General features: G+C 58.4%; 3 protein-coding genes and 2 non-coding genes across 7 annotated transcripts; 1 reads left to right on the forward strand and 4 right to left on the reverse strand.

The window, feature by feature from the left end:
• Positions 1-4,403: 4,403 nt before the first annotated feature.
• On the reverse strand, positions 4,404-16,381 carry NEK8 (NIMA related kinase 8). Of its 3 annotated transcripts, none has more exons than XM_032130214.1 (15): positions 16,204-16,381; positions 14,700-14,905; positions 13,504-13,736; positions 12,720-12,851; positions 12,325-12,533; positions 11,844-11,923; positions 11,393-11,574; positions 11,031-11,181; positions 9,850-9,926; positions 8,563-8,680; positions 8,148-8,298; positions 7,785-7,948; positions 7,411-7,569; positions 7,146-7,304; positions 4,404-5,518 (listed from the first exon to the last, which is right to left on the reverse strand). In XM_032130214.1, exons 2-15 carry the CDS (start codon positions 14,833-14,835, stop codon positions 5,490-5,492), a joined length of 1,980 nt encoding a protein of 659 aa, XP_031986105.1. In that variant the 5' UTR covers positions 14,836-14,905; positions 16,204-16,381; the 3' UTR covers positions 4,404-5,489. The 3 variants fall into 3 exon arrangements, with proteins under 3 accessions (XP_031986105.1, XP_031986103.1, XP_031986104.1); XM_032130212.1 differs by lacking the exon at positions 16,204-16,381 and adding an exon at positions 15,173-15,386; XM_032130213.1 differs by lacking the exons at positions 4,404-5,518; positions 16,204-16,381 and adding exons at positions 5,525-6,964; positions 15,173-15,388.
• Positions 16,382-16,649: 268 nt separating this feature from the next.
• TLCD1 (TLC domain containing 1) lies at positions 16,650-18,672 on the forward strand. Its single transcript, XM_032130134.1, has 4 exons — positions 16,650-16,890; positions 17,019-17,101; positions 17,428-17,510; positions 17,906-18,672. Exons 1-4 carry the CDS (start codon positions 16,694-16,696, stop codon positions 18,299-18,301), a joined length of 759 nt encoding a protein of 252 aa, XP_031986025.1. The 5' UTR covers positions 16,650-16,693; the 3' UTR covers positions 18,302-18,672.
• Positions 18,673-21,378: 2,706 nt separating this feature from the next.
• RPL23A (ribosomal protein L23a) lies at positions 21,379-23,444 on the reverse strand. Its single transcript, XM_032130139.1, has 5 exons — positions 23,307-23,444; positions 22,702-22,882; positions 22,292-22,468; positions 21,872-21,941; positions 21,379-21,440 (listed from the first exon to the last, which is right to left on the reverse strand). Exons 1-5 carry the CDS (start codon positions 23,329-23,331, stop codon positions 21,426-21,428), a joined length of 468 nt encoding a protein of 155 aa, XP_031986030.1. The 5' UTR covers positions 23,332-23,444; the 3' UTR covers positions 21,379-21,425.
• On the reverse strand, positions 22,013-22,078 carry LOC116454181. The gene has a single exon (XR_004244035.1). It is a non-coding gene; the product is annotated as a small nucleolar RNA SNORD42 (small nucleolar RNA).
• Positions 22,539-22,609, reverse strand: LOC116454168. Its single transcript, XR_004244023.1, has one exon. It is a non-coding gene; the product is annotated as a small nucleolar RNA Z17 (small nucleolar RNA).
• Positions 23,445-23,521: the final 77 nt, after the last annotated feature.

Here is a 23,521-nt window from a genome sequence, read left to right on the forward strand (position 1 = left end):
CGCCGCCGCCGCCGCCCCGCGCCCGCTCGGCTCCGCGCTCCTCGTCCGGCTCCGCCCGGGGGCCGGACGGGGCGGTGGGACCGGCCTGAGCCCGCCCCGCGACGGGGGGACGGCATCGCCATCGCCACCGCCCCCCGCCCGGACCCCGCCTCCCCGCCCCGCCGCCGCCGCACGGCGCGGGTGGAGCGGTCCCGGCACCCCGGGGGCTCGGGGAGCATCACACCGGGGACAGCCCCCTCCGAGGGGTTTGGGGAGCACCCCACCGGGCACAGCCCTCTGGGGGTGTTTGGTACCCACCGCACTGGGAACAATCATCTCAAGCGCCTGTGACCCTCTGCACAGGGAACAGCCACCCCAGGAGTTTGGGGAGCATCGAGATCACATCACCCACGGCCCCCCCACCCACTGCAGCATCCCCTGGCCCAGGGCTGGGCTCTGAGGGCATACACCGTACTGTCCTCGCTGACCCTACATGCCCTCCTTGATTCAGAGGTGTCCCAGGGGTGCCGCATGCCTGCAGGCAGCCCGGGGCCACAGTTGAGCTTCTCAGCGAGGCTGGAGGTGGGATACAGCTCCCAGACCTGCTCCTACCAACAGCAACTCGTGTCCCAGCCATCACCCACAGCAGGACATGGAGGGGCTGCCCTGAGCCCCCCACGCCACAGGCACGGGGGGGGACACACGCTCTTGTGGCTTTGTCTTGCCGGGAGCTCACGCCCCAGGCTGCAGCCAACAGCCTCCTTCCAGCCACGGTTTGCAACTGAGCAAGAGCCCGGAGGAGGGAGAATAAAAGCAAATCTGTCTGGCTCCAGCCCCCTCGTCACTCTTTCAGAAATCAGAGCAGCATATGGGAGTATTTGCCCCTTTCCCCAGAGATGGAGCCGAGCAGATGACAGGCTGTGAGCATGTGTTAGTCCCACCAACGCTCACTCCAGCCAGCTTCCCATTAAGGGTGGCAGTTGCTCCAGACCCAAATGTTAGCAGTTTTCAATTAGCAAATGGCAGAGGAGCGGGATTCCTGGGGGACACGCTGAGCAAGTCGAGCTCTATCACTTGTCACTCAAGGAGCTCACGTTACCCTTCTCCCCGAGAGGCTCTGCTTAAAATAAAACCCTGCAGCAGCCCGGGGGGAGGCAGCCTGCTCGCTGCCAGAGCCGCCACGGAGGGGATGGGTGGCTCATTTCTGGGGTTACTCTGAGAGATGTGTTAGGAAAATCCACAAACGCCAGAGGTTTATGTCCAAAAAGGAGACAGAGGAGTCCTTCAACTTTATTCGAATACAGGGAGAAAGGCCACTGGAGCATGCGCCTGCGGGGTTTTCTCTCTCTCGGGGTTTCGGAGGGCACAGCCTCCCTTTTATCCCAGCTCCCGGCCGCACGTTGCCCTCTTCCTTTCCCTATCGGCTGAGGTACCAGGAAGGTACAGCCTTCCCGAACTGCCTACCCCATATCCCCCCTTGAACCTACTGTTTTACCCCAAAGTTCAGAAGTTCAGCCTTGTGCAGACCCTTACCTGTTTCCGGAGCCAAGCTGTCTGGGCCCGGTAAAGAACCTGCTGCCCGAAGTTAGTAGGGGCATTAAGACCCATTTCAAAGACGTTAACACCCATCAAACTGTTTGTAAAGACATTAGCACACATCTTTCCCCTCAGACGGCAGGTCGTTCTGACCTGCACTGCGGCTCCCAAATACCAGGGAACCTTGTACTGGGGTGCACTGGGCATGAGCTGCCATCAGCAAGGGATTTTCTAAGAGAACGTGAGTCGCTGTTCGGATGATGGAGAGCGCTGAGCTAAAGTTTAACCAGCTCCCAGTGATACTGGAAACCCGACAGGTAAAAACAAGTGACAGTGGGCAACTGTACAGGGAGCAGTGGGGAGCCAAAGGCACCTTGAGCCGGGGATGAGGCGCTCCTCGACTGGGTTTGCTCAGGGCTGTGACCCCCCCAGGGCAGAATCTACCAGCAGCCTCATGGTCCAGCTGGTTCTGCCACTCTGTGCCAGCACAGCCCACAGCCAGGCTGTCTCCAACAAGAGGTAGGCACTACCCAGACACTGTCCCTGACATGCTGTGACCTGGCCCCGGCTAAAAACTGTCCCCGGACACCACTATGGGACAAGGTTCAGGCCAAAAGGACAGGTCCTTGGTATCCTGGGGGGTGATGGGACTCCAAAGACAGGACACATCAGTCCTGTAAACACAGGCAGCCTGTGACTCCGATGACAGCCACGAAACAGCCGACTTTTATCATTATTTACTGCTTCTCTTTGATGTTTTTAAAATTATTCTTCCCTAACCTCACTGAAGAGCATCTCTGCTAATTAGCCAAGAGCTGACAAAGCCATCAGAAGGTGCTGGCTGTGCCGGCAGGGCGGCTGGGAGGTGTCAGACCCTGCAAACAAAGATCCCTCCTTTTCCCCTCTCCCTAAGCAAAGCCCTCCCCGCACTCAACATCACAGCCAGGCATTTGTCTCACACAAAGGCGACACTCAGGGCAATTCCCTTTGTGGAGGTGATATGTTCCCTGTCCCCCATGATGGGTCACTTCTTGAACCCATCTGGGCTCGGAGAGGCTTCTTCTCCTCTTCCCCAGCCTCTCCCTGCTGCTCCATCCCTCCGCCTTGTATTTAACTTAAACTGGAGGGACAGAAAACCGACGCTCCGGCTTCTAAAGAAGTTAAGGTGGAGCCTTTCGCCCCGGGGAAAGGAGTGGGGAGAGTCCTCTCCCGGCTTCTGGGGCCTCGTGCCCAGGGAGGGCAGGGGTAAGGGATCGAGGCAGACGGACAGAGGGACAGCAGCCGCCCCTCCTGCCGAAAGCCTCGTGGGAATGAGGATACGACCTCGGCAGAGGTGCCGGAATCAAGTCAGCTCCGGGATCAGCAGGCGGTTTGGGCTGTTTCCTGCTACAGTAATGGCCCCAAGTCAGCAGGATCTTATTTGGAACAGGGACAGCCTTTCCCTGGGTGACAATGGCCAGAGGCGACTCGCACCAGGATGCGCAAGCGGGGACCAGGCAGCCTCATCCCACATCACCTCCCCTTCCCACTCCCCTCCGGCCCTGCCTTTCCTTAGCAGGAAGAGCCGCGGGGACACTGATCCACCACCAGCTCCACAGAACACAGGAACAAAACAAGGATAAAGGGAGAAGCCCTGAGACCTGCAGATTTCACCGGGAGCTTCTGCAGGGAAACAAAGCAGCAGACGTGAGGAATGCAAGAGGCTCTCTGCCTCCGGCAGCGCGGACATGCCTCGGCTTGTCGTTCCAGGAGCTTTTGTTGCTCGGGGCTGGGGGCCTCTTTGTTTCCTTTACCCTTTCGCCAGGCTTGGTCACAGCCCGGTATTAAATTATTCAAATGATCTCGCTGGGCTTCACAGCTGAACTCCTGTGCGGAGAGCCCAGGCTGCAAAATCCCAAGGGCTCCAGCCCTCGCTGGAGCCCCCGGCCCAGGACAAAGCACACTGGTTCACACTGGTTTCCCCAGTCTGGAGCAAAGGATCCCAATATTCAAGCTGGTGACACCTCCAGCCCCGGCACGGCAGTGCAAAGGTGTCATAAAGCCATAAAACCATCCACCTAACACCAGCACACCGATAAGAACGGCGGGGCGAGGTCCGCACCCCTGGATTTGGCAGCCCAGCTGGAGCAGGAAGAGCCTGGCTCCTGACGCAGTGGCATTTTGGTGCCACCGCTGACAAGACAAAGGGTGTCAGACCTCTGTCCTGCCTGCTGCTGTCCCAGCCAGCCCTCAGCCCTGGTAAGGCTGCAGGAGGAACACCAGCCCCTTCCTATGGGATGTGTATAAATGTGGTGTGGGGCGAGGGGACCCCTGAGAGCTCTGCACAACAGAGGCAAGAGAAATCTGATGCTGGAAGGAGCTGGAGCTGCTGCCAGCTCCACACAGGGAGGAGAGGCAGTGGCCCAGAGGGGCTTTGAGGCAATTGAACCCAGCCCTGCAATCACCCTGGTGCCCAGGCTGGTCTGGGAGGGGAAAGCACCTTCCCCAACACCGGGCTGAGCCGTCCCCTTAACCTGCAGCGCAGGAAAGTGCCAAAGGACTGGCAGAACCTTTGAATTCCAGTCGGCTTCCTGGGATAGCAGGGTGTAATCACTTGAAAAGGCAGCTCCACAAGAAACAAAAAAGGCAGGGAAAAACCCATGCACCCACCCTGCCAGGAGCCAAACAGGGAGGCTGTGTCTGCAGCCAGGGCTGCACACGCCTCTCCCGGCCGGACAGGACCTGCTCCCTTCCCCAGCCGGAGCCTGGGAGGAGAGGGAAGAAAGGGCAGGAGACCTGCAGAAATTCATTACCTTCCACATGATAGAGGGATCAGTTGGCTTTTACCAGAGCCCGTCGAGGTTTCCCTCATTGAAAACAGGAAAGAATCACAAAAATAATTAGAGAGATTTCATCTCAGCCAGCTTATGAAAGCACCGACTTTATACACAACAGATTGGCAACAGCACAAAGATGGATGTGAAAGGCAAGAGCATTTGCAATGTCAGACAGATCAGAGACAGAAGCTCATCAAAAAATGGCCCAGGGCACATGTAAGTTAAAAAAAGAAAAGAAGAGGAAAAAAAATAAAGGAAAGGAAACGACCCTTCTGGAGACAAAAAACGTGACTCCTGTCCGTAACACATGGATGTGCCCCTCCTGCCTTAAAGATCCCTGGTGAAAGCTCATCAGCTCCCTGGAAAAATCTGGGTTAAAAAACTTCAAGTACTGACAATCCCTGGCTGTGTTTTGCTGCCTTCCCCAGCTCAGCTGGGAGCCAGTGAGCTGGTCAGCAGCAGGACTGAGGGGCCTGAGGACAAACGTCAGCTGGAAGATCCTCCAGCGAGCTCCTGGGGCCAGGGGATGCTGTAATTGGAAAGCTCCAGGCGGCATTTCGGGAGAGCTGTGCAGCACAGGGAGGCTGCTCGTGCAGAGCTCGGCCAGCCGTGCAGGCAGTACCCTCCAAAGTGTGCTCAATAAATGGGTGAAACGTTTTAGAGGGGGGATGGGAAAGGACAGACTTCTCTAATTAGCACAGAGGTTTGCATTTAGTCACCCAGCACAGCGCCTGGGGCCCTGACTCCAGACGCTGCTGTGCAAAGGCTGACAGCTCTCTCAGACACGGAGCTGTCAGCCTGGGCTTCGTAACCAGAAACAGTTTCCACAGAGGAAAACAACCTCTGTGCTCCTCACCCTTCCACACAGGCACTTCCAGCAGGGAGGGGAAGAGCCACGGTGTGACCTCCTGAAGGCACACAGGAGCTCTGGGGATGTCCACCCCATGGCATGTTCAGGGCAGCGACTCTCAGGCACTGGAGGTTCACAGTGACAATTCAATAAGTGAGACCAGCTCTGGTTCCTTGGGAACCATCGTTAGGAACTCTCTGTTTGCAGACTGCTGCCTTCAGAGCGCAGCTGAGGAGCTCTGGAGCCTGGAGTGTGTCTGAGCCAGGCCACCGTGGGCAGCAGGAAGAGCAGGATGTGGCTGCTCTCACTCACTGGGAAGGCGATTCCTCCACAGCAGCTGAAACACAAAGGGTAAAGACCAAGATTTAGCTGGAAGCCCCACTTTGATGAAGCTACAAGAAGCGTTCTGCCCCACACAGGCCTGATACCCAACAGATGGACACCACAATCCCTGTCCCCTTCCCTACAGGAAGCCGTTGCAAGACCTCAGTAGTGGCACAAAGTTAGGCAACGCCCAGCACACAGAGCCCAAACAGGACGAAATGCAGTCTCTTGAGGCTTGTGCTCTCCTTCTCCTCCTCTCCAGCCTGGCTTCTCCCAGTCATTCTGTGTTTGCAGTGGGATTGAGAGGAGGGTGCAGCAGCAGCTCATGATAACCTGGGCAGCAGTCCAAGCCAGTCAAAAGCAGAGTTGGCCCCACAGGAGGAGCAGAACGGCCACCCCAAAGGTGGAGCACAGCTTGCCTGTGCCAGCACCCTCCCAGGCCAGATAACAGCCAGAGCTGACAGCAGCAATGACATCACATGTGTCACTGGATCTCCTGTTTTTGCTGGAGAAATTTCCAGGCAGATTGAGCTGTGTGAAAGCCCAAAGTCAGATCTCAGCTCTTTACAGAGCTCTTGATGCTTTTTTGCACACTGGTTGCTGAGGGATGCTGGGGCAGGCGAGGCTGCTGCCCTCACACCGCTGAGTTTGCACTCCCAGTACTGGGACAGGACAACGTTTCGGGCAGTTGGACAGCAGTGGGGCTACACAGTCCCTGCTCTTACAGTGCTGCAGGTGGGAGCCCATAAACCAGCTGCCACAGAGTGCAGGGCAACTCCAGCAGCGGAAGGGGAGAGCAGCCTGCAGTCTTCCTGTAGAGACAAAACCCTTTTACTCCCATGACAAATGCCCTACTTGTTCCCGAGCCTGGGGACTTGGCCATTCCCGTCCCCTTCACGTGGCAACACACATCACATGAGAGCTGGGCACTCACAGGGGAGGAACGGGAGCCAGGGCCGATTCCGCTGCGCCGGGGCCATCAGCCGGGCCTCCTCCCCTCTGGGCTGTAATTAGCCTCCTTGAAGTGGGCTGAGACTGGAATCCCTCAGCCCAGGCTGAGGCCATAATCAGCCCAGCAGAGGAGGAAGAAAGGCCCCTGCAGCAGTCTGGGCCAGGCTCCCGTTGTACATCCAGGCAACGGAAGGGCAGGTCACGCCATGGGCACGTTTTAACTGCGCTGCGATGCTGCCTTTGGCCCGAGCAGAGAGGAACCACAAAACCATCGCTATCTTTTCCAAACCACAATGGAAAGGCAGCAGCCAAAATGACGCCTCAAATCTCAGCTTCTATTTCAGCAGCATCAATTAGAGAACTGCTCTTTTTGGATACTCTGTGGGCCGCTGGCACGCCAGCTCCCCGCCGGCCGCAGCTTGGCCAGCCTACCTGTCTGGGAGTGCATGAGACAGCCTCTGCCATCCCTTTGCTCCCCTGGCCCAGTGGGAGAGGCAGTGTCACAGAGCTGAAGAGCAGAAGGGGAATTATTTTGGGCTTGAAGTTATTTCCATTCATCTACAGCTCGAGAAGGACTGGAATAACACAGAGCTTACGTGCCAGGGTTACTCGGCACAGCTCCGGTCACAAGGCATTGTGTCTGGCTGGGCCCTCATGGCAGGAATCACAGGGACAAAGCCTTTACTCACGCTTTACTGCCAGCAGTGTGTTCCCGTGGCAGCAGGCTACAGAGGTCACCAGGTATGGATGTGTCTCCTCCAGCTGCACCAGCCTCGGCACTCCCGTTTCCTCGTCCTTCCTGCCCAGGCGTCCCCGGGCTCCTTTCCCCCACGTGCACACCTCGCCGTCTGTAGAGGGATGTAAACACCTCGCTGCACACCTGCCTTGACCACAGCAGAGCCAGAGGCCAGCCAGGGCTTGCTGCAGCTCAGGACATGGTGGCTTCAGCCTCACCTGCTCCGATGGCCACAGTGAAGGCATCCCCACAAGCCACCACGGTGACCTTCATCGTCTCCAGCCCCACAACCAGGTGGGGCACGCGGCTGTTGCGGGAGGAGTTGGTGCCCAGCTGCCCATGCTGGTTGCTCCCAAAGGTGTAACAGTGGCCAGAGGCTGACAGCAGAGACGAGAGACACAACTGGGTGTCACTTGGGACACACTGAAACCCCTGAAGCTCTTTGCTGTCTCGACACTGAGCATCCTGCTCCACAGAGCTTCAACATTGTGAGCAGGGTGTCTCTTGAGAGACTGCCCATGGGAAACAGGCAGAAGGAAGACAGGGAGAATGCAGGTGTCCCCCCTCTCAGAATTTGGGCACACAGCCTCACCTGTGACAGCAGCCGAATGTGCTGTGCCGATGTCAGCACACACAATGGGCTCTTGGTTCAAGGGGGCTGACTGGGCACACACAAACACAGTGGCCTCCTCCACCTGGTCCTCTGGGGAGGGCTCCTCTGCTGAGCTGATCCGGTCTAGGCCCAGCTTGTTACACCTGAACAGGGAAAATCTCAGGCTGAACGCAGCCTGGCACAGACACCCCAGAGACACATCCTGCCCTGGAATAACCACACCATCAGCAGCATGATGCTGAGGGGTAGGATCACATAGGGATGTTTTCTGGAGCTCCTTGGTCACAACACGGACAGGCCCAGGAGGGTAAAATGTAGAGCACAGACCCTCACCCCTCTTACCTGTTGCTCCCACAAGCAAGGATCTGGTTCTTCACTGTGAGGACCATGGAGGAATCAATGCCACAGATGACCTTCTGAGCCTCGTGCTCTGGAGGGACTGTGACCTGCTGGGGGCAGTTGTGGCACTCCAGGGTGCCCAGCCCAAGGCGACCTGGCAGGAGGAACAGAGCAGGGAACAGCTGATGGCAACACACACCCTGAGTACAGCACTGACACAGCTGCTGCAAAAGCCCAGCCTGGGATCCCAGAAAGCAGTAAAACCCAAAGCATGGGGGCCCTGGTATGCAGCAAAACAGCTGCAGCTCTTCCACACCCACCCACCCTGGCACATCTGGAGGGGACTGAGGGCAAGCAGGGCCAGCAAAGGGAGTGGGAACAGGCACAAGCCCTGTTCTGCAAAACAGACATCTCTTACCATTATCCCCCCTGCCCCAGGCAAACACTTCCCGTTCGTTGGAGACCGCCAGGACGTGAGACGCTCCACAGGCCACCTGCACCATCTCGTAGCCCAGCAGAGCCTCCACAATCTTGGGCTGGCAGGGGAAGAGCAGCAGCCGTCAGCCGAGACCTCCCAGCCTGCCCGGCTGCTCCCATTCCTCCCACCCGGCCCCCCCAGACTCAACACAGTGCTGGCAGCATCCCAGTTTTCATCCAACACAAACAACAGAGAAATGTCTTTTTTTTTTTTTTTTTGTTCCAAGCAGTCTTCAAAGGGATAAGAGACTACGTGCACGCAGCACAGAAGATAATGCAAACATCTCTGGGGCGGAAGAAAGCAGCCAGCACAAGAGTTTGGAGAGGGAAGAGGTTCAGCAAGGGTTGGGATTCGCTCCCCTGCCCATGTGGGGAGTGCCAGGGGCTGTGAACGCCTGCTCCGAGCAGGCAGGGGCTTGGTGCAGGATGCGTTGGCTCAAAGGCTCTCAAAGGCTCTCCTGCAGAGGAGCTGTGAGTTAACAGCTCAGATTCGTTAGGGTGTGGAGGGACCAGGATCTCCACATTTCACCCAGCCCCTGCTGTGACCTGCTGTTAGATCTGACACCTCGCCTCATACTCATTATCCTCCTCAAGTGAAAAGCACCGTTTGCTGGGATCTGGCTGCTGCTTCCAACTGGTCTCCCCTCCCCAGCCATAAGCAGGGAGCAGCTCAGCTCTGGGAGGAGCAGGAACAAATGGGCCAGCTGACCACAGTGACAAATGGCACCAGTCCCCGGGCTCGGCTGGAAGCCATCGGCTGCTGCCACATCCGAGGGCAGGCGAGGAAGAAGCTGGAAGGGAGCAATGAGCCCTCAAACCCAGTGTTCTGAGCCAATCGGAAACACACAGCCCTTCTTTAAATACTGGCTCTTTTGAAAAATAACTTTTCTCAGTGAACCCTGGCAGCTGCAGGCCAAGAGTGAAGCAGGCAGGTGTGTGATTGGAGGCAGGCTCCAAGCTGGGAGCCTGCCAACAGCAACCACAAGGCATCTCTTGACTTCCCCCACGCTCAAAGGGATCATTGTGTAGGGGGGGGATAGAAAGAGAGAGGCAGGTTGGGTCTTTTAAAACCCGCAGTGACAGGGAAAGGAGGGGGAGGGGGTCAGATGCCAGAGCATGCCTGGGATGCACATCCCTGGAGCTGGGATGAGCCTGCTCACGTGGGGCAGAATCCACGATCTATCCTTTACCCTGGAGGAGCAGCACGCCCAGCACCCTTTCCACCAACCTGGCTCACATCCGTGAAGTTTCCGTGCCCCAAACAGCCATTGCTGCCGCTGCCGAAGGTCATGATTATCCCCCTGTCTGGAGGAGCAGAAAGAAGCCTTGTCAGTGGCACACGTGAGGCCCTGCACGGCACACGTGAGGCCCCACGAGGCGACACAGCCGAGGGGTGGCCGTGGCTCCCAGGACATTGGACCCACTCTGACTCAGAACGAGCTGCAGGAGTCACAAGTCTTGAGTGAGCTTCCAAGGAGCTGCAGGAGCTTCCAGGCAGCTGCAGGAGCTTCCAGGGAGCAGCAGCCTCACCATGCTGCAAGGGCTCAGTGAACAAACAGCAGTGATAAGAGTGCTGAGATAACACTGCTGCAGCTGTGTACGCAGGAGCTGCAAACCCCACGGTCTGTCAAGGTGTTAAAGTCACAGAGGCACTCCCTGAGCAGCTGCCCAGCAGAGGGGTGGCAGGAAACATCATGGGAGGTAGGATAAACACATGCCCATGGAGTTTGTCCACTGCATATCTGCTGCCCTGACCCTGGCAGAAGAGCAAACAGAGCTCCCACAGGACCACTGGGAGGGCTTTGCTCCTCAAACACGGCCTTGGACTGGTGTGCGCGCTCCCCTTCCACCCAGAACACTTCCTGGACTGCTCTGAGGGGGCTTCAAACCCTGCTATCCTGCAGTTTGAGCACAACCAGTCTTGCAGCAGCTCACGCTGACTCCTCACTGTGACACCAGCCACTGCTGGTCACTGCGTGTGCCCGTGTCACGCTCACAGAGTATGTGACACAGATGTTCCTCACACTGCACCCCCCACTGTCAGTTCTGGTTCCAGGTAACACCAGTGCAACCAGGACAACAAGCACAGGAGATTTCACAGAATCATAGAATAATTTATGGAAAAAAGTAATGGAAAAAGACCTTTAAGATCCTCTAAAGTCCAACTGTTTATGGCCTTCCCCATACCAGGCAGTTTGGGATCAAGTTGACCAGTGTGGCATCACAGGAGGACCATGTCTGCCATTTCTGACCTCCACCTGATGCTACATGAGAGGCCAAGAGGCCCCTGTGTCACCCCAGCCCAGAGCATCTCTCTGGTTCCTCTCTGAGCAGGCTCCCCAGGCAGTCCCACTGGGTTTTAGGGGGTTCTGGGACTCGGGCAGGTGAAGGCAGGAGGCAGCAGCTCACCTGTGAGGCAGGCTGTGAAAAGATCACCGCAGGACACGTGTTTGATGGTCACTCCAGACTGGCCCTCCAGAAAGCGGGACACAAACTGAGGCTGGAGCTGCTCGGTGGCTCCTGGGAGAGAAGGGCCCCCAGCAGCACCCACGGGAGGAGCCTGATGGAGAGAAGCCATGGAAGAGCTGGCTTGGAGAACACTGATGAACCCCTTCCCACAGGTTTATCAGCATTACCCACACCCTGGCTGGGACTGCAGTCCTGGAGGAGGCAATGCCAGGGTCTGTGAGTGAGCAGAAATTCCTCCTTCACAGAAATCACACATCCGAGGCCTCCACAGCCACTGCCTGCCCCAGGTTCCCTGCACTCACCTCCCACAGGATGAGCCTCCCGGATTTGGTGACCCCAGCCTTCTGTGTCCTGCCAGCAGAGACCTGCACCACCTCGGTGTTCAGCATGGGTAGGCGGAGAGGGGTGGTGATCCCACTGCCCCACGTGTAGATGGATGACAGTGGAGGTGGGATTCCTGTCCTGGCTGAACCACATCGGACACCTGTGGGGCACACAGAAATCATTAGTGTGGATTCCTGACTCTCCTCCCACAGGAAAAGCGATGGTACCAGCCAGTCCAGGTGCCAGCACAGCTGCCAGAGCCAGACCAGTGCTGGTCCAAGGGGCTGCAGGGCTCCTCCAGGGCTCAAGGAAGGTGACATCTCTTAAGTTCCTCTCTCCAGAACCTTGAGTGCCTCTCTGACTTGTGTCACCCAAAGGAAAGGGTCCTTCCAAATGGAGCTGAGTTGAACACACCATGCCAGAACTCACCCCTTGGCCTGGCACTGCTCGCCCGTCCCCCTGTCCGGCTGTGGGTCACTGCTGGCACCGGAGCCAAGGGCTTTTCAGGCCTGCCAAACCAAAATCCAGCCTTTAATGTCCTGCAGAGCTCTGGATCACAGAATGTCTAGGCAGAGCTACAGCAGAAACCATGGCTGAATCACCTACGGCACTGCTCGGTGCTTTGAACAACCTGAGAGAGGGGAGTTGGCACCAGTTCACTTCCCCCTGTGCTCACAACTCTCTGTTTGTTGTCACTGTGATGACAAGCCCACACCTGCTGTGGCACCTGCCTGGCTCTGAGCCCCTGGGCCAGGCTCAGCTAGCAGCAGCTGCACATTGGGCAGCACAGCAGAGCTGCATTGGGAAAATGCTCTTTTTGGAGCTCAGAACAGAGGCAGTGAGCTGGTCAGACACGCTGTGGGCTGTGGCAGCCCGTCCCAAGGGACACTGAGGTGGCAGTGTCACTTGCCTCCTCATTTTGACGCTGCCCACGTCTGTGTAGAGGTTCAGGAGGGGCCGAATGCAGATGGCCTGGGCCATGATCTCATTCAGCTGGGGCCGCTTGGAAGGATCCAGGTTGAGCATGCTGAGGATAAGCTGGCGCAGGTCGGGGCTGTATCGATCCGATATTGGGGCAAACGTCCCGCTCATGATCTTCAACACTAAGGCAGGAAGGTTCTGGAGAGAAAACAAGAGACAAACAGTGGCTGGGCAGTCAGGGGCGAGGCCAAGGAGGAAGGAGCTCTCAGCACTGCCCTCTGCCTTCACACTTCCCGGCTCGCTGAGAAGCGATCCCAGCATACATTTTCACCTCTGTGAGGGGCCACAGCTCCCTGTGCTACGTGTAAACCATAACCCTCTTACCGCAGCTTCAAAAGCCCTCTTGAGGCTGGCGAGCTCGTAGAGCACACAGCCCAGGGCCCAGATGTCACTCTTCTGGTTGTAAGGCTTCCCTTCACAGAGCTCTGGGGAGATGTAGCACGGTGTTCCCACCACCTACAAGAGACAAAAATTCACCACAGTGCAGTGAAACTGGGGCAGAGAGGTGGAAAGAGGAAGGCTTGGTGCAGAGCTGGCTGGAACACCACCACCTAAAGCTCCACAGAGCTGGGCTTTTGTTCCCTTGGCATCAACAGCTGCCTGACAATCTCAGTGAAAAACATGAGGATTTGCCTTTCCAGTGACACATCCAGTAATTGCCTCTAATTTTGCTTCTATCCACTTGAGAGAATCAGAGCCCAGAGCACTGAGCGTGATACAAACGTCTGGTCAGATTAGCCCAGGTGGGGAAAGACGCTCAAATGTCAAGCAGAGAAAGGAGATTAAGGCAGGACGGGAGAGCACAGGCAGGAATTTATTTGCCAAGGATGTGTCAGACGAGTCTGCAAACACCACCCCCAGCAGGAGCCACCCTGTCTGCCCTCACCAGTGGGCCCAGACACCCCATCCTCTCCCAGCTTCGGGCAGGTCTTTCTTACCTTTCTGCAGCCCACAGAGCCACAGCAAACTCGGGCATGAAGATAGCAGCCCGTATAAACTCCAAGGAACAAAGCAGCACTGCCTAAAGCCACTTCCAAGAGACTATTGTGAGCCAAATCCAGAGTTTCCAGCCTGCTGCCATGGGATAAGAAGCTCCCCTGCCACTCACCGTGTAGGCTTTGCTCTTGCTGCTCAAGATTTTGGAGATGCCAAAGTCTCCGATCTTGACGATCATGCGATGCTTGTCCAGGAGGATGTTCTGGGTCTTCAGGTCACGGTGCAGGATCTGCTTGGTGTGCACATGGTGCAGGGCCAGGAGGATCTGCACGAAGAAGTGCAGGATGGTGTCCTCATCCAGCAGGGAATTGCAGCGCTTGTGGATGAACTCTGCCAGAGTGCCCCCTGCAAGGAACAACAAAGGGCTGTGGGCATGGGGGGCTGCACAGGACAGCACAAAGCTGGCCTAAAACTGGGGGGATTTTGCCATTTTGGCATCCTAACAAGCCAAGCATGTGGGAAAAACACATCCTGGTGGCACACACAGCACATCCTCCAATGCTCCTGAACAATGGCAGCACAGCTGGTGGGAGGAAGAAACAGCCAGAGAGAAGTTACTGTTGACATATTATCAAAAGCAGCAGGAAAAGAAACACTAAAATTACAGCTCTTGGAACAGGACATAAACCTCGAAGGCAGAACAAGCTCAGCCTGTTCTGCAGAGGAGAATTCCTGCAGTCCAAGAGGCCACGTGGCACAGAGAGGCCCCTGTCAGGAAGGGGAGGTCCAGATCCAGGGCTCACGAACAGCTTTTAGCAAACCCTCATGCAAATGTGGATTTCATCTGAAACTCCACAAGAAATCTTGTTAGAAATGTGGGGCCAACAGAGTTGAAATGTGCCTGAAACCTGAGCCAAGATGGTAACACGCTGATCAGGGACAGAGGGGTTTGAAATCTCCTTGTTTTGGATATGATTAGCAGGTGTAAGGCATATAATCATGGAATGGCTGGGGTTGGAAGAGACCTTGAGAGGTCACTGCTCAAGCAGGGCCACTGAGATTGTCCAGTTCCAGGACCTCTCTTCTGGGTATTTCCAAGGATGGTGACTCCACCACCTCTCTGGTAAACCTGCACCAATGCTTGGTCACTTGGCTCATGGTCAACTTAGTGTCTACCAGGAACCCCAGATACTTTTCTACAAAAATATCTGCTCAAGAGAGACATGCTTGGACTCCTGGCGGGCCAAAGCACAGGATCTTCACAAGGAGCACAACGTGAGGCCACAGCAGCTTGACCCAAAGAGAGCCAAGTGCTTGGCATCCCCTGGACCTGCAGAGGAGCCAGCACTGGGGGACAGCAGGGCCCACCTGGGGCGTATTCCATGGCGATCATGAGCGCCTTGTCCTCCAGGAAGTTCTCGTAGTACTCGATGACGTTGGGGTGGCTGAGCAGCTTGAGGACCTGGCACTCGTTCTGTGCTGCCAGCCGCTCATCCTTGCTCATCTGCTCCACCGGGATCTGCTTCAGGATCACCAGCTTCTGGTCAGCCTTGCGCAGACACAGGTGCACGATGCTGCGGGGACAGGGACGGGGCCTCAGCGCGGGGACGGGGCACACAACGCAGGGCCTGGCCACCACCCTGGGGTGACACAGATCGCCTGCAATCCCCGCGCCCCGGGGTGTCACACGCTCCGTGCCGTGTCCCCCTGGGTGCCACACCCCGGCCGACCCCCGCATGGCCACAAGCCCTTCGCTGCCAAAGGGGCGCGGCTTAAAGGCCTCCCGCTCCGAGGTAAAAGGGCTGGAGACCTCCCCACCGCCCATCGCCGGCGCCCCTCACCCGAAGGCCCCTCTCCCCACCACCCGGATCCGCTCGTATTTCTCCATCCCTGGGCCCGGCTCCTGTCGTTTCCATGGAGACACTTCCGCGCTGCTACGGCGTCCGCGGGCAGACAAACCGCGCCGTGCGTGTAAGGCCGAGGGGGCTCCGTGTTTCGGCCGGGAGCGGGGGGAAACGCCACCCCCCGCTTGGGTGGGCACCCCAGTGCCACCGGGAGCCAGACCCTCTTGGGCAGCACACAGGGAGGGAGGTTTGGGGTGCGCTGGGCTGCCCGCCCCGACTGGGGGATGCCAGCAGGACCCCCCGCACCCCCAGAGAGCGGCGGCGTCCCCAGCTGCCTCCAGCCCCGAGTCTGGAGGGGCACCCCATTGCGGGGGGCTGCGCTGCTGCACAAGGGGCACGAGTCCCCTCTATGTCCCCCCCCCCCCACCTGCTTTAGACCCCCCAGGACCATCAGCACTCCCGGGGCCAGCCGTGATAGCTGCTGTAGCACAGAAGAAGGTCCTGCCCTGCACCCAGGAGTGGCAGCCACTGTGCTGGAGTGGGGACAGTGACAGTGGTGGCACTGCGACGTGGCCCTGCTGCCATCTAGCGACAGCCAGCCCGGTTCACCGGGGAGGGGGGTCAGCCCCCCTCGAGCCAGCCAGCGCCCTGCACAGTGAGGCAGCGATGGGGCAGGACCCCCCCTACCCAGGAACCAGCACGCCGCCGCGTTTCGGTGCCCACAGAGCCGGCCTCACTCTACTGCCACGCTGGAATTAGGGGGCACCTTTGCGTGCCCCAGCCCACCCCGCCCTGGTTCCTCCCCTTGTCTTCAGGTGAGCGTTTGTGGCTGCTCCCACTACTTTTCCAAACACGACGCTTTCCCCCACACCACGCGCTCCAACCACCGGCGACAGCCACACCGTGCCGGGGACACACACACGGCGTAGAACAGATGTGCTGGGCCCACGCCAGCTGCGCATCACTGTAGCAGATGTGCAGGGCCCAGCACAGATGGGCAACGTCTGCCACTCATACGCTGCACCCACCTTCCCGCGCTGCCCAGTACAACATCCGACACCCACGCGTGCGGTGTCGCGCACACACGTGCAATTCCACGCCCGTTCAGCAAACAAGCCCACAGCCCGCACACCTGCGAACCCCGCACGGGTGCGGCCCCGGGCAGGGGCACCGGCACACCCCGGGCACCGGCACAGCCCGGGCAGCGCCCCCGCCGCGCTCCGCACACGTGCGCGCCCCGCCCCGCGCCTACGAGCGCTCACACACGGGCGGGGGGCGTGGCCAGCGCGCCGCTCATCAATGAACGGCGCGGCCACGCCCCTCACAGCCGCCCAACCCCGCGCAGGCGCGCGGGGGAGGCGTGGCCAGCGCGGGGGGCGTGTCCAATGGGAAGGCGTGGCTCCGCAAGCGCGCGGGGGGGCGTGACCAGCGCTGAGGTGGGGTCGGCGGGGAGGGGGCGCGGCCCCGGGGCCCCGCCCGCCGCCGCCGCCGCGGCCGCGCGCCGCCGGACTGGGCGCGATGGGCCCGGGCTGGCGGGCGGCCTCGGCGGCGTTGGTGGGCGGCAGCGTGGCGATCTTCGGGGCTCTACGCCGGTTGGCTCTGGCTCTGCCCCAGCCCGCCGCCGTGCGGAGCCGTCCCGGCCGCGTCTGGCGCTGGCGGAACCTCCTCGTCTCTTTCGCACACTCTGTGCTGGCCGGGCTGTGGGCCCTCCTCAGGTACCGGGCAGCGCGGCGGGCGCACGCTGCGAACTGGGCACCCTGGGGAGGGGGCAGGGGGCTGGGGGTCCTCGTGTTCCCCGTGCCGGAACCTAGGCTGACCCCTTTCCTTCTCTCCTCACCCCCAGCCTCTGGCACTCTCCGGAGCTGCTCTCCGACATCCAGGACGGCTACAGCGTCTCAGGGCACCTGCTGGTCTGCTTTTCCTCAGGTAAGGAGCCAGGCAGGGCAATGGCCGCAGCCACCCCGCCGGGCTCTGCTCACTCTCTGCTCAGCCTCGCCCGGTATGCTGGCTCGGGATGAGCCCCCGGCTCAAGGGCTGGGCAGCTCCATGCCTCCTGCCTTAATCACGAGCGTGGAGCCCACAGGCTGCCAACCCCCAGGGAATAGCCGTCTCTGCATACCCAGACGGGGTGGAGGTGTTTCTGACACCTGGAAAGCAGTCATACCACCTTCCTCCTCCTCGCTGCTCCTCCTTTCCACAATGGGTCACAGTGCACAAGTCAGACCCTCTAAATGCTCTCCTTCATCCCACAGGCTACTTCATCCATGACACCCTTGACATCATCTTCAACCATCAGTCCCGCTCCTCTTGGGAGTATCTGGTGCACCATGCCATGGTGAGTAGGGCCAGCACGGGGGGCTACCATACACCTCGGGGCTCAGCCCACCCAGGTTTCATGGGCTATGGCAGGGCAAGCTGGAGCCCTTCCCTCTGCCTCGCCCTGGCTGCCAGGTAGGCTCTTCATCAACAAGGCAAGGGCGCCTGGCAGGGCAGGACGCCTGCCAGCATCGGCTCCCAGCGCCTGGAGCCAGCCAGGCTGCCGAGCTGCGAGGGGGAAGAGCTGGAGGCTCGTCCCAGTGCAGGGAGGTGTAACTGGTCCTGGGGGATCTGGCTTTCCAGACTCTGGGTGGGGAGAACAGCACAGTCTGCTCTTGCTGAGGGGTGGGGAAGGACTCGCTTTCCCCAGGGCAAGGCGAGCTGACCCTGCTCTGTGTTGTGTGTGTGTCCCAGGCCATCTCTGCCTTCGTCTCACTCATCGTCACAGGCCGCTTCTTGGTGGCAGCGGTGCTGCTGCTGCTGGTGGAGGTGAGCAACATCTTCCTCACGGTGCGCATGCTGCTGAAGATGAGCAACGTGCCTTCCCTGGCACTCTACGAGGCCAACAAGTACATCAACCTGGTGATGTACTTCGCCTTCCGCCTGGCGCCCCAGGCTTACCTCACCTGGTACTTCCTCCGCTACGTGGAGGTGCAGGGCCAGGGTGCCTTCCTCACCGCCAACCTCCTGCTGCTCGACGCCATGATCCTCATGTACTTCTCCCGCCTCCTCCGCTCCGATTTTTTCCCCTCCCTGCGCAAGGGCTCTGCGGGGAGAGATGTAGACGGTGAGAAGTTTCTGATAGACTGAGACGTGCGCGCCGAGAGGGACCCAGGCTCCGGCTCCTGGAAGTTTTGGGCTCTCCGAAGCTGCTCTGATGTGCCTTAGGGCTCGCTCCCTGGCCCCAGGCCCTGCCTTCACCCGCTCTGCTGCTTAAAAGCACTTCCCTGCTGGACCAGCCTGACAGCTTCACTGAGCTGCAGGGATGCTGCCAAAGCCAGAGGCACGGCCGATGGAGAAGCAGCCCAAGCCAGCTTCCCTGCAGGCAGCTGGAGGGCCAGGGGCGGCTGCGCTTCGCAGTTGATGGCCTGGGAGGGTTGCGAGGGAGGGGACGAGGCCCTCCCGTGGTGATGTTGGGTGTTCCGTGCATTAAAATCGGTCTGTTTACTGCTGCCGCAGCACACCTGGGCTGGCTCTTCTGTGGGGCAGAGCAGGTCGGGGACTCCCCCTGGGCCAGGGCTGTGGGAAAGGATGTGTCCCATTCCCAGAGGAGGGCTGGCAGTTCTTGGGGAGGGAGAGGGCACATTTCTGCTGCCCGCTTTGTTCTAGGGACCCTCGAGCCTGCTGGGTCCTGCCAACCCAGCTGAGCTTTGAACAGCACAACTCCATCCCTCGCATGGATGGGTTCCCCTCCTCTTCCTCATTCCTCTGCTCTTCCAGAGACCCAGGGTTGTGCACGGAACAGTTGAGGGGAAGCAAGCGCGGTACCAAGCCTTGTGGCAGTGCCCGACCTGCCTGTCTCCAGAGGAGCCTGGCTGGGCTGTGTGACTCACCCGGCAGCCACGTGAAGTGGAGCTGGCATGGAAAAGCCTTGTGAGGCCATGAGCTCTTCCTGGAAGATTGCTGCATGCTTGCATCCCCTGGAGCGATCTTCACTGGCACAGTGCAGCTGCAGCCCCGTGAGCATGCTGGGCCCTCACCTCCAGCCACAGGACCAGGACAGGTCCAGCAGCCCTCCAGAGCAGTGGGAGGAGAAAGGGGGTTCAGGACCCCAGGGGAGTGGGGCCAGAACTGGCCCAGCCGGTTCTGTGGAGTACCAGGGAGGCAAATCCTGCTGACGTGACAGCTCTGGGACCGCACCGGATCAGCACTAGCAGCAGGGCTTAGAAGGACTACTGCCCAGCCCCTGCTCCGGGCAGGATCTGTCCCACCCACCCCAGCACCTGCCCAGCTCAGGCAGAGACAGGCATTGCAGTTGAAATAAGCCAGTGATTAAGGGGAGGCAGTGGGGGATCACCTTTCCACTAGAGAGCTGGGAAACACCCCACAGGATCAGGATCCTGCTGAGACTCCCTGGTGTGCATTGACACCAGCCCCAGGAAGAGCCTGGCAGCTGAACAGAGATGTGATACCTGGGACAGTGGGGGCAGGGATCAGTGCCAGCTCCAAACCTGCTGCCTCATCCCCTCCTTACTCAAAGCAAAGCTTAGCAGCCCTGGCAGAGCACAGCCTTGCTCTCATGTGTGTCTTCCAGCTGCAGCTTAAGCCCTGTGGCCTCTCTGCAGTTCAGATGACTGCATCTGCAATCACCCCACACCATTAAGCCCCAATGTTGATCTCCCCCTCACCCCCATTGCTGCTATTTCCCCTTGTGTCTCCACACGAAACAGACACAGCTCTGCCCCACCAGGTCACAGGCTCAAACCACCCCACACTTCCAGTGTCCTTATACCAGTGTGGAAGGCCGGGCACAACAAAGCTTCCCAAAGGAGGGAGCACTGCTCCCTGCTGTTCCTCTCCTGGCTTCCAGCAGGAGCATCCCCCAGCAGTGCAGCTGTGGATCAGGCAGGCTGCCAGTCAGGAGCAAGAGGCAAATGACGTGCCAGGGCAGCACCACTGGGCTGAGTTAAGGCCAGGGCTGACTGCAAGTCATGCTGATGTGGAATCCCTCCCAGCCTCTGGCTGCTGCACATCCAGGCTCTCCGTACCCAGTCCTTGCCCAGCAGTGACACCAGCTTTGCTACAAGAGGGGCAACTTCTCCCACATCTTTCTTGGGGTGACTACACATAAAAAGGTGGCCTGGGGCTCAGGGGACCCTGCTGCTGCTCACCCCCAGGCAGGAGGCTGGGTTGGTGCCAGGGAAGCAGCACTCCTCTCTCCAGGTAGTTTTTCATCCCTTACAGCAGTCCCCAAGCCCAAGTGAGGGGTGTCAAGCCAGGGCCACACAGCCCAGCACAAATCTCTACCAGAGTCCTGAGAGCAGCTCCTGCCTTCCATCCACCACCATCCTTCACACTGCAAACCACCATCCTGGGAATCTGCCACCCTCCACAAGAGGCCTGAAGGAACTCTGTGTCCCAAGAGCTCAATTACCCAATCAATATTTGGTCATGGCTTTCATATCTTTCTCAGTCAAGCCTAAGTATGTACTTAAGCTCAAGTACCCCTGAAGACTTTTTCATAATTCCCCCATTCCCTGCTCAGCCAGTGCACCACATTCTCCTAACTCCAAACACTCTAAAAGCTGGTTTCATCTACAGACTTAAAGCCAAACACTGCAGAGGCAGCAACAGCAGCTTTTGGGAACAGCCCTGAGGACAGTGAACCCTGTGAGGAACAGCAACAGGGAAACTCACACACCACAAGCACATGGAGCAGAGATCATGCCAGAAAAACCCACAAAGCCTCTGCTGCTGGATTAGCAGGAGGGTTCCAAGTGAACCTGCAGCATAAGCAGAGAGCTGATACACAGGGGAAATGGTGTGACAGGTCACTTGGGTCACATCAGAGCCACTGGCAGGTTTTTGTTGTGGCCACCCGTGGTCTGCTCCACATGGAAGTGATGTAGCACACCCAAAACACCGATCACAAACACATCCTAGTTACGCTGTGCAAGAAAATGCAGGACACCAGAGCTCTGGGGGTAAATACAGAGATATTTGCGATTTGGGTATCACCTCATGTTCACCCACATATTTAATGATCTCAGACACCCTCTGAGCAGGACAGCACCACTCCCATGTGATCCTCTGGTGGAGCAGTCAGCTGTGCCCACCCACTGCCAGGAAGGGAAGGAGGAATCCCTGTAATGCAACGAAGGCCCAAAAGTCTGCTGGGCGCTCTCTTTCACATGGGCTGTGCTGTCACAAAACACAAGAGCCCTCAGTGGTGTCACAATGTTTATTAGTCTGTACAGTCCTCGGCAGATGCAGTTTAGATGATTCCAATCTGGAAAGAAGCAAAGGATGTTAAAACAGATGTTATGGTGGCAGAAAGGCAGAGCCTCCACCACAGACATCACTGCCATGGCTGCATCTCCCCAGGATTCCTATCCTCCAAGGACTGGCTTCCTCCTCCCAGAACTGCCCAAGAGCCTTACACATCCACTTTGTACATTTATTCCAGAGTGATCCTTGTGCTGTACACTCCCCTACTCCACTTTGTACCACCTTTGCCTCCTGCCTACCTCAACCACCTCGAGGACTGAACTGACTGAGAATGTGGCTCCTTAACGCTCAGATCCTGTCTGGCTACAAGGACACGGAAGTGCCACCACACTTGAAGCACAAGCACCTCATGAAGACACTCAGGAAGAACAATCAGTGCAGGAGACACAAGACAAGTTGCAAAAAAGCTTCCAACTTTCAAAGACATCTCACCTTGTTGGCCACATCCAGTGCATCATAATCTGGAGCCAGTCGGACATAAGCCTTCTTCTCTCCATCAGGCCTAGAGAAGAACAGCAGGCATCAGAACAGAGGTAGCTCCTCCCCCCTGCTCCACATTCCTGCAATTCCCATGTGCATCAGTGGTTCCTTTGGAAACATCACACTGCTCAGTAGAATCGAAATTTACATCATTTGCACAGGACTCCCTGGGTGTTAGAAGTGCTCCTTGAGGAGACAAAGAGCCCCCTGAGGAAGCCAACCCTCTGCTCTGCCAACATTTCCCACTTCCACCAAGATGTGCTCAGTCAAAAGTTGCACTTTGCTATGGAGCTTTATCCCACATGCTCCCATTTTCTGCTAAAATGAAGCACCTCACACCCGCCAGGGACCTGTTCTCCTCCCCCTTCTCACCTAATCAACGTGTTGACCTTGGCCACATCGATATCGTACAGCTTCTTGACAGCCTGTTTGATCTGGTGCTTGTTTGCCTTGACATCCACGATGAACACCAGAGTGTTGTTATCCTCAATCTTCTTCATCGCTGATTCTGTGGTCAGAGGGAACTTGATAATGGCATAATGGTCCAGCCTGCAAAAGAGGTCCTACGCTTAACAGAGGGCTAGCAGGTGCTCCTCTGCATTTCAGGAGCTGTCTTTGGGGTGCATCAGTCACCTAAGGTTATAATCACAAACTCTCAGGCTTTGGTCGCTTAAAATCATCACCTGCATCCCAAACCACCAGGTCCCCTAACAGCCCATTCATGGGGCTGCTCCCATCCCCCAAAGCCCCCAGCAGAGCAGAGCCCCACAGCCCACACGCACTTGTTTCTCCGTGGGGCGCTCTTGCGGGGGTATTTGGGCTGCCTCCGCAGGCGCAGCGTCTTGGGCCTGCGGAAAGTGGGTGACGTGCGGATTTTCTTCTTCTTGTGGCTGTGGACCCCCTTCAGGACGGCCTTCTTGGCCTTCAGCGCCTTGGCCTTCGCCTCTGTCTTCGGAGGCACAGCTGTGAGGAGAGCTCAGTCAGCACCGTCAGGATCTGCACCGTCAGGATGTGCTCCCCAGCCGGGCATGGCTTCCCCCGGTCAATAAGCAGGACCTCACCCAGCGGCCCGCGCTCACTCATCCATCCAAGATGAGCCCCAAAACGCCCAATAGAGTTAAAAGTCTCCCGTTTCCGTGCGGAAAAAAACACTTATTCCCTCCCCACGCACGAGTCCCGGCACCGAGATGGGAACATCCCCCACCTCCCTCAGACAACTCGGCAGGCCTGTCCTACCACCTCCACGTGCCCGCGCCCAGCAGCGCGCTGGAACCGTGCGTCATTCCCCACTTCGCTCAGCCCGGCCTCCTCACATACACACGCACCCCGCACGGTCCCGCACGCCGCCCCGCGCCCCAAACGCGGACCCAGCGCCCCGCGCCCTCACCCTCCTTCTTCGCCTTGGGCGCCATCTTGGCCAGGCGGAAGTCGAAAGGGGTCTCCCGCGCCGCGCCGCACGGGCTTATACCCCCAAATCTCGCGCGAGCAAGGAAGAATCCCCGTTACCCCGCCGCGCCAACTCTCGCGACATCTTCAAAGCATGCCGGTAGTGGTAGTACCCGTTAGCGGACTCGGCTGCGCACGCGCAACGGGCGCTCCATG

This window comes from Corvus moneduloides, chromosome 20, assembly GCF_009650955.1.
Source record: "Corvus moneduloides isolate bCorMon1 chromosome 20, bCorMon1.pri, whole genome shotgun sequence".
In the NCBI taxonomy this organism is placed as follows: domain Eukaryota; kingdom Metazoa; phylum Chordata; class Aves; order Passeriformes; family Corvidae; genus Corvus; species Corvus moneduloides.

Bases quoted from the DNA above. Each gene is read 5' to 3' on its own strand.
- NEK8 (XM_032130212.1), bottom strand. From the start codon at position 15,219: ATGGAGAAATACGAGCGGATCCGGGTGGTGGGGAGAGGGGCCTTCGG. The intron at 11,575-11,843 runs GTGAGTTCTGGC...TGTGCCCCACAG, and splicing joins GAGCAGTGCCAGGCCAAGGG to GTGTCCGATGTGGTTCAGCC. The intron at 11,182-11,392 runs GTGAGTGCAGGG...TCTCTCCATCAG, and splicing joins GGAGGCTCATCCTGTGGGAG to GCTCCTCCCGTGGGTGCTGC.
- TLCD1 (XM_032130134.1), top strand. From the start codon at position 16,694: ATGGGCCCGGGCTGGCGGGCGGCCTCGGCGGCGTTGGTGGGCGGCAGC. The intron at 16,891-17,018 runs GTACCGGGCAGC...CCTCACCCCCAG, and splicing joins GGGCTGTGGGCCCTCCTCAG to CCTCTGGCACTCTCCGGAGC. The intron at 17,511-17,905 runs GTGAGTAGGGCC...TGTGTGTCCCAG, and splicing joins ATCTGGTGCACCATGCCATG to GCCATCTCTGCCTTCGTCTC.
- RPL23A (XM_032130139.1), bottom strand. From the start codon at position 23,331: ATGGCGCCCAAGGCGAAGAAGGAGG. The intron at 22,883-23,306 runs GTGAGGGCGCGG...CTCTCCTCACAG, and splicing joins GCCCAAGGCGAAGAAGGAGG to CTGTGCCTCCGAAGACAGAG. The intron at 21,942-22,291 runs GTGAGAAGGGGG...GTTCTTCTCTAG, and splicing joins AAGGTCAACACGTTGATTAG to GCCTGATGGAGAGAAGAAGG.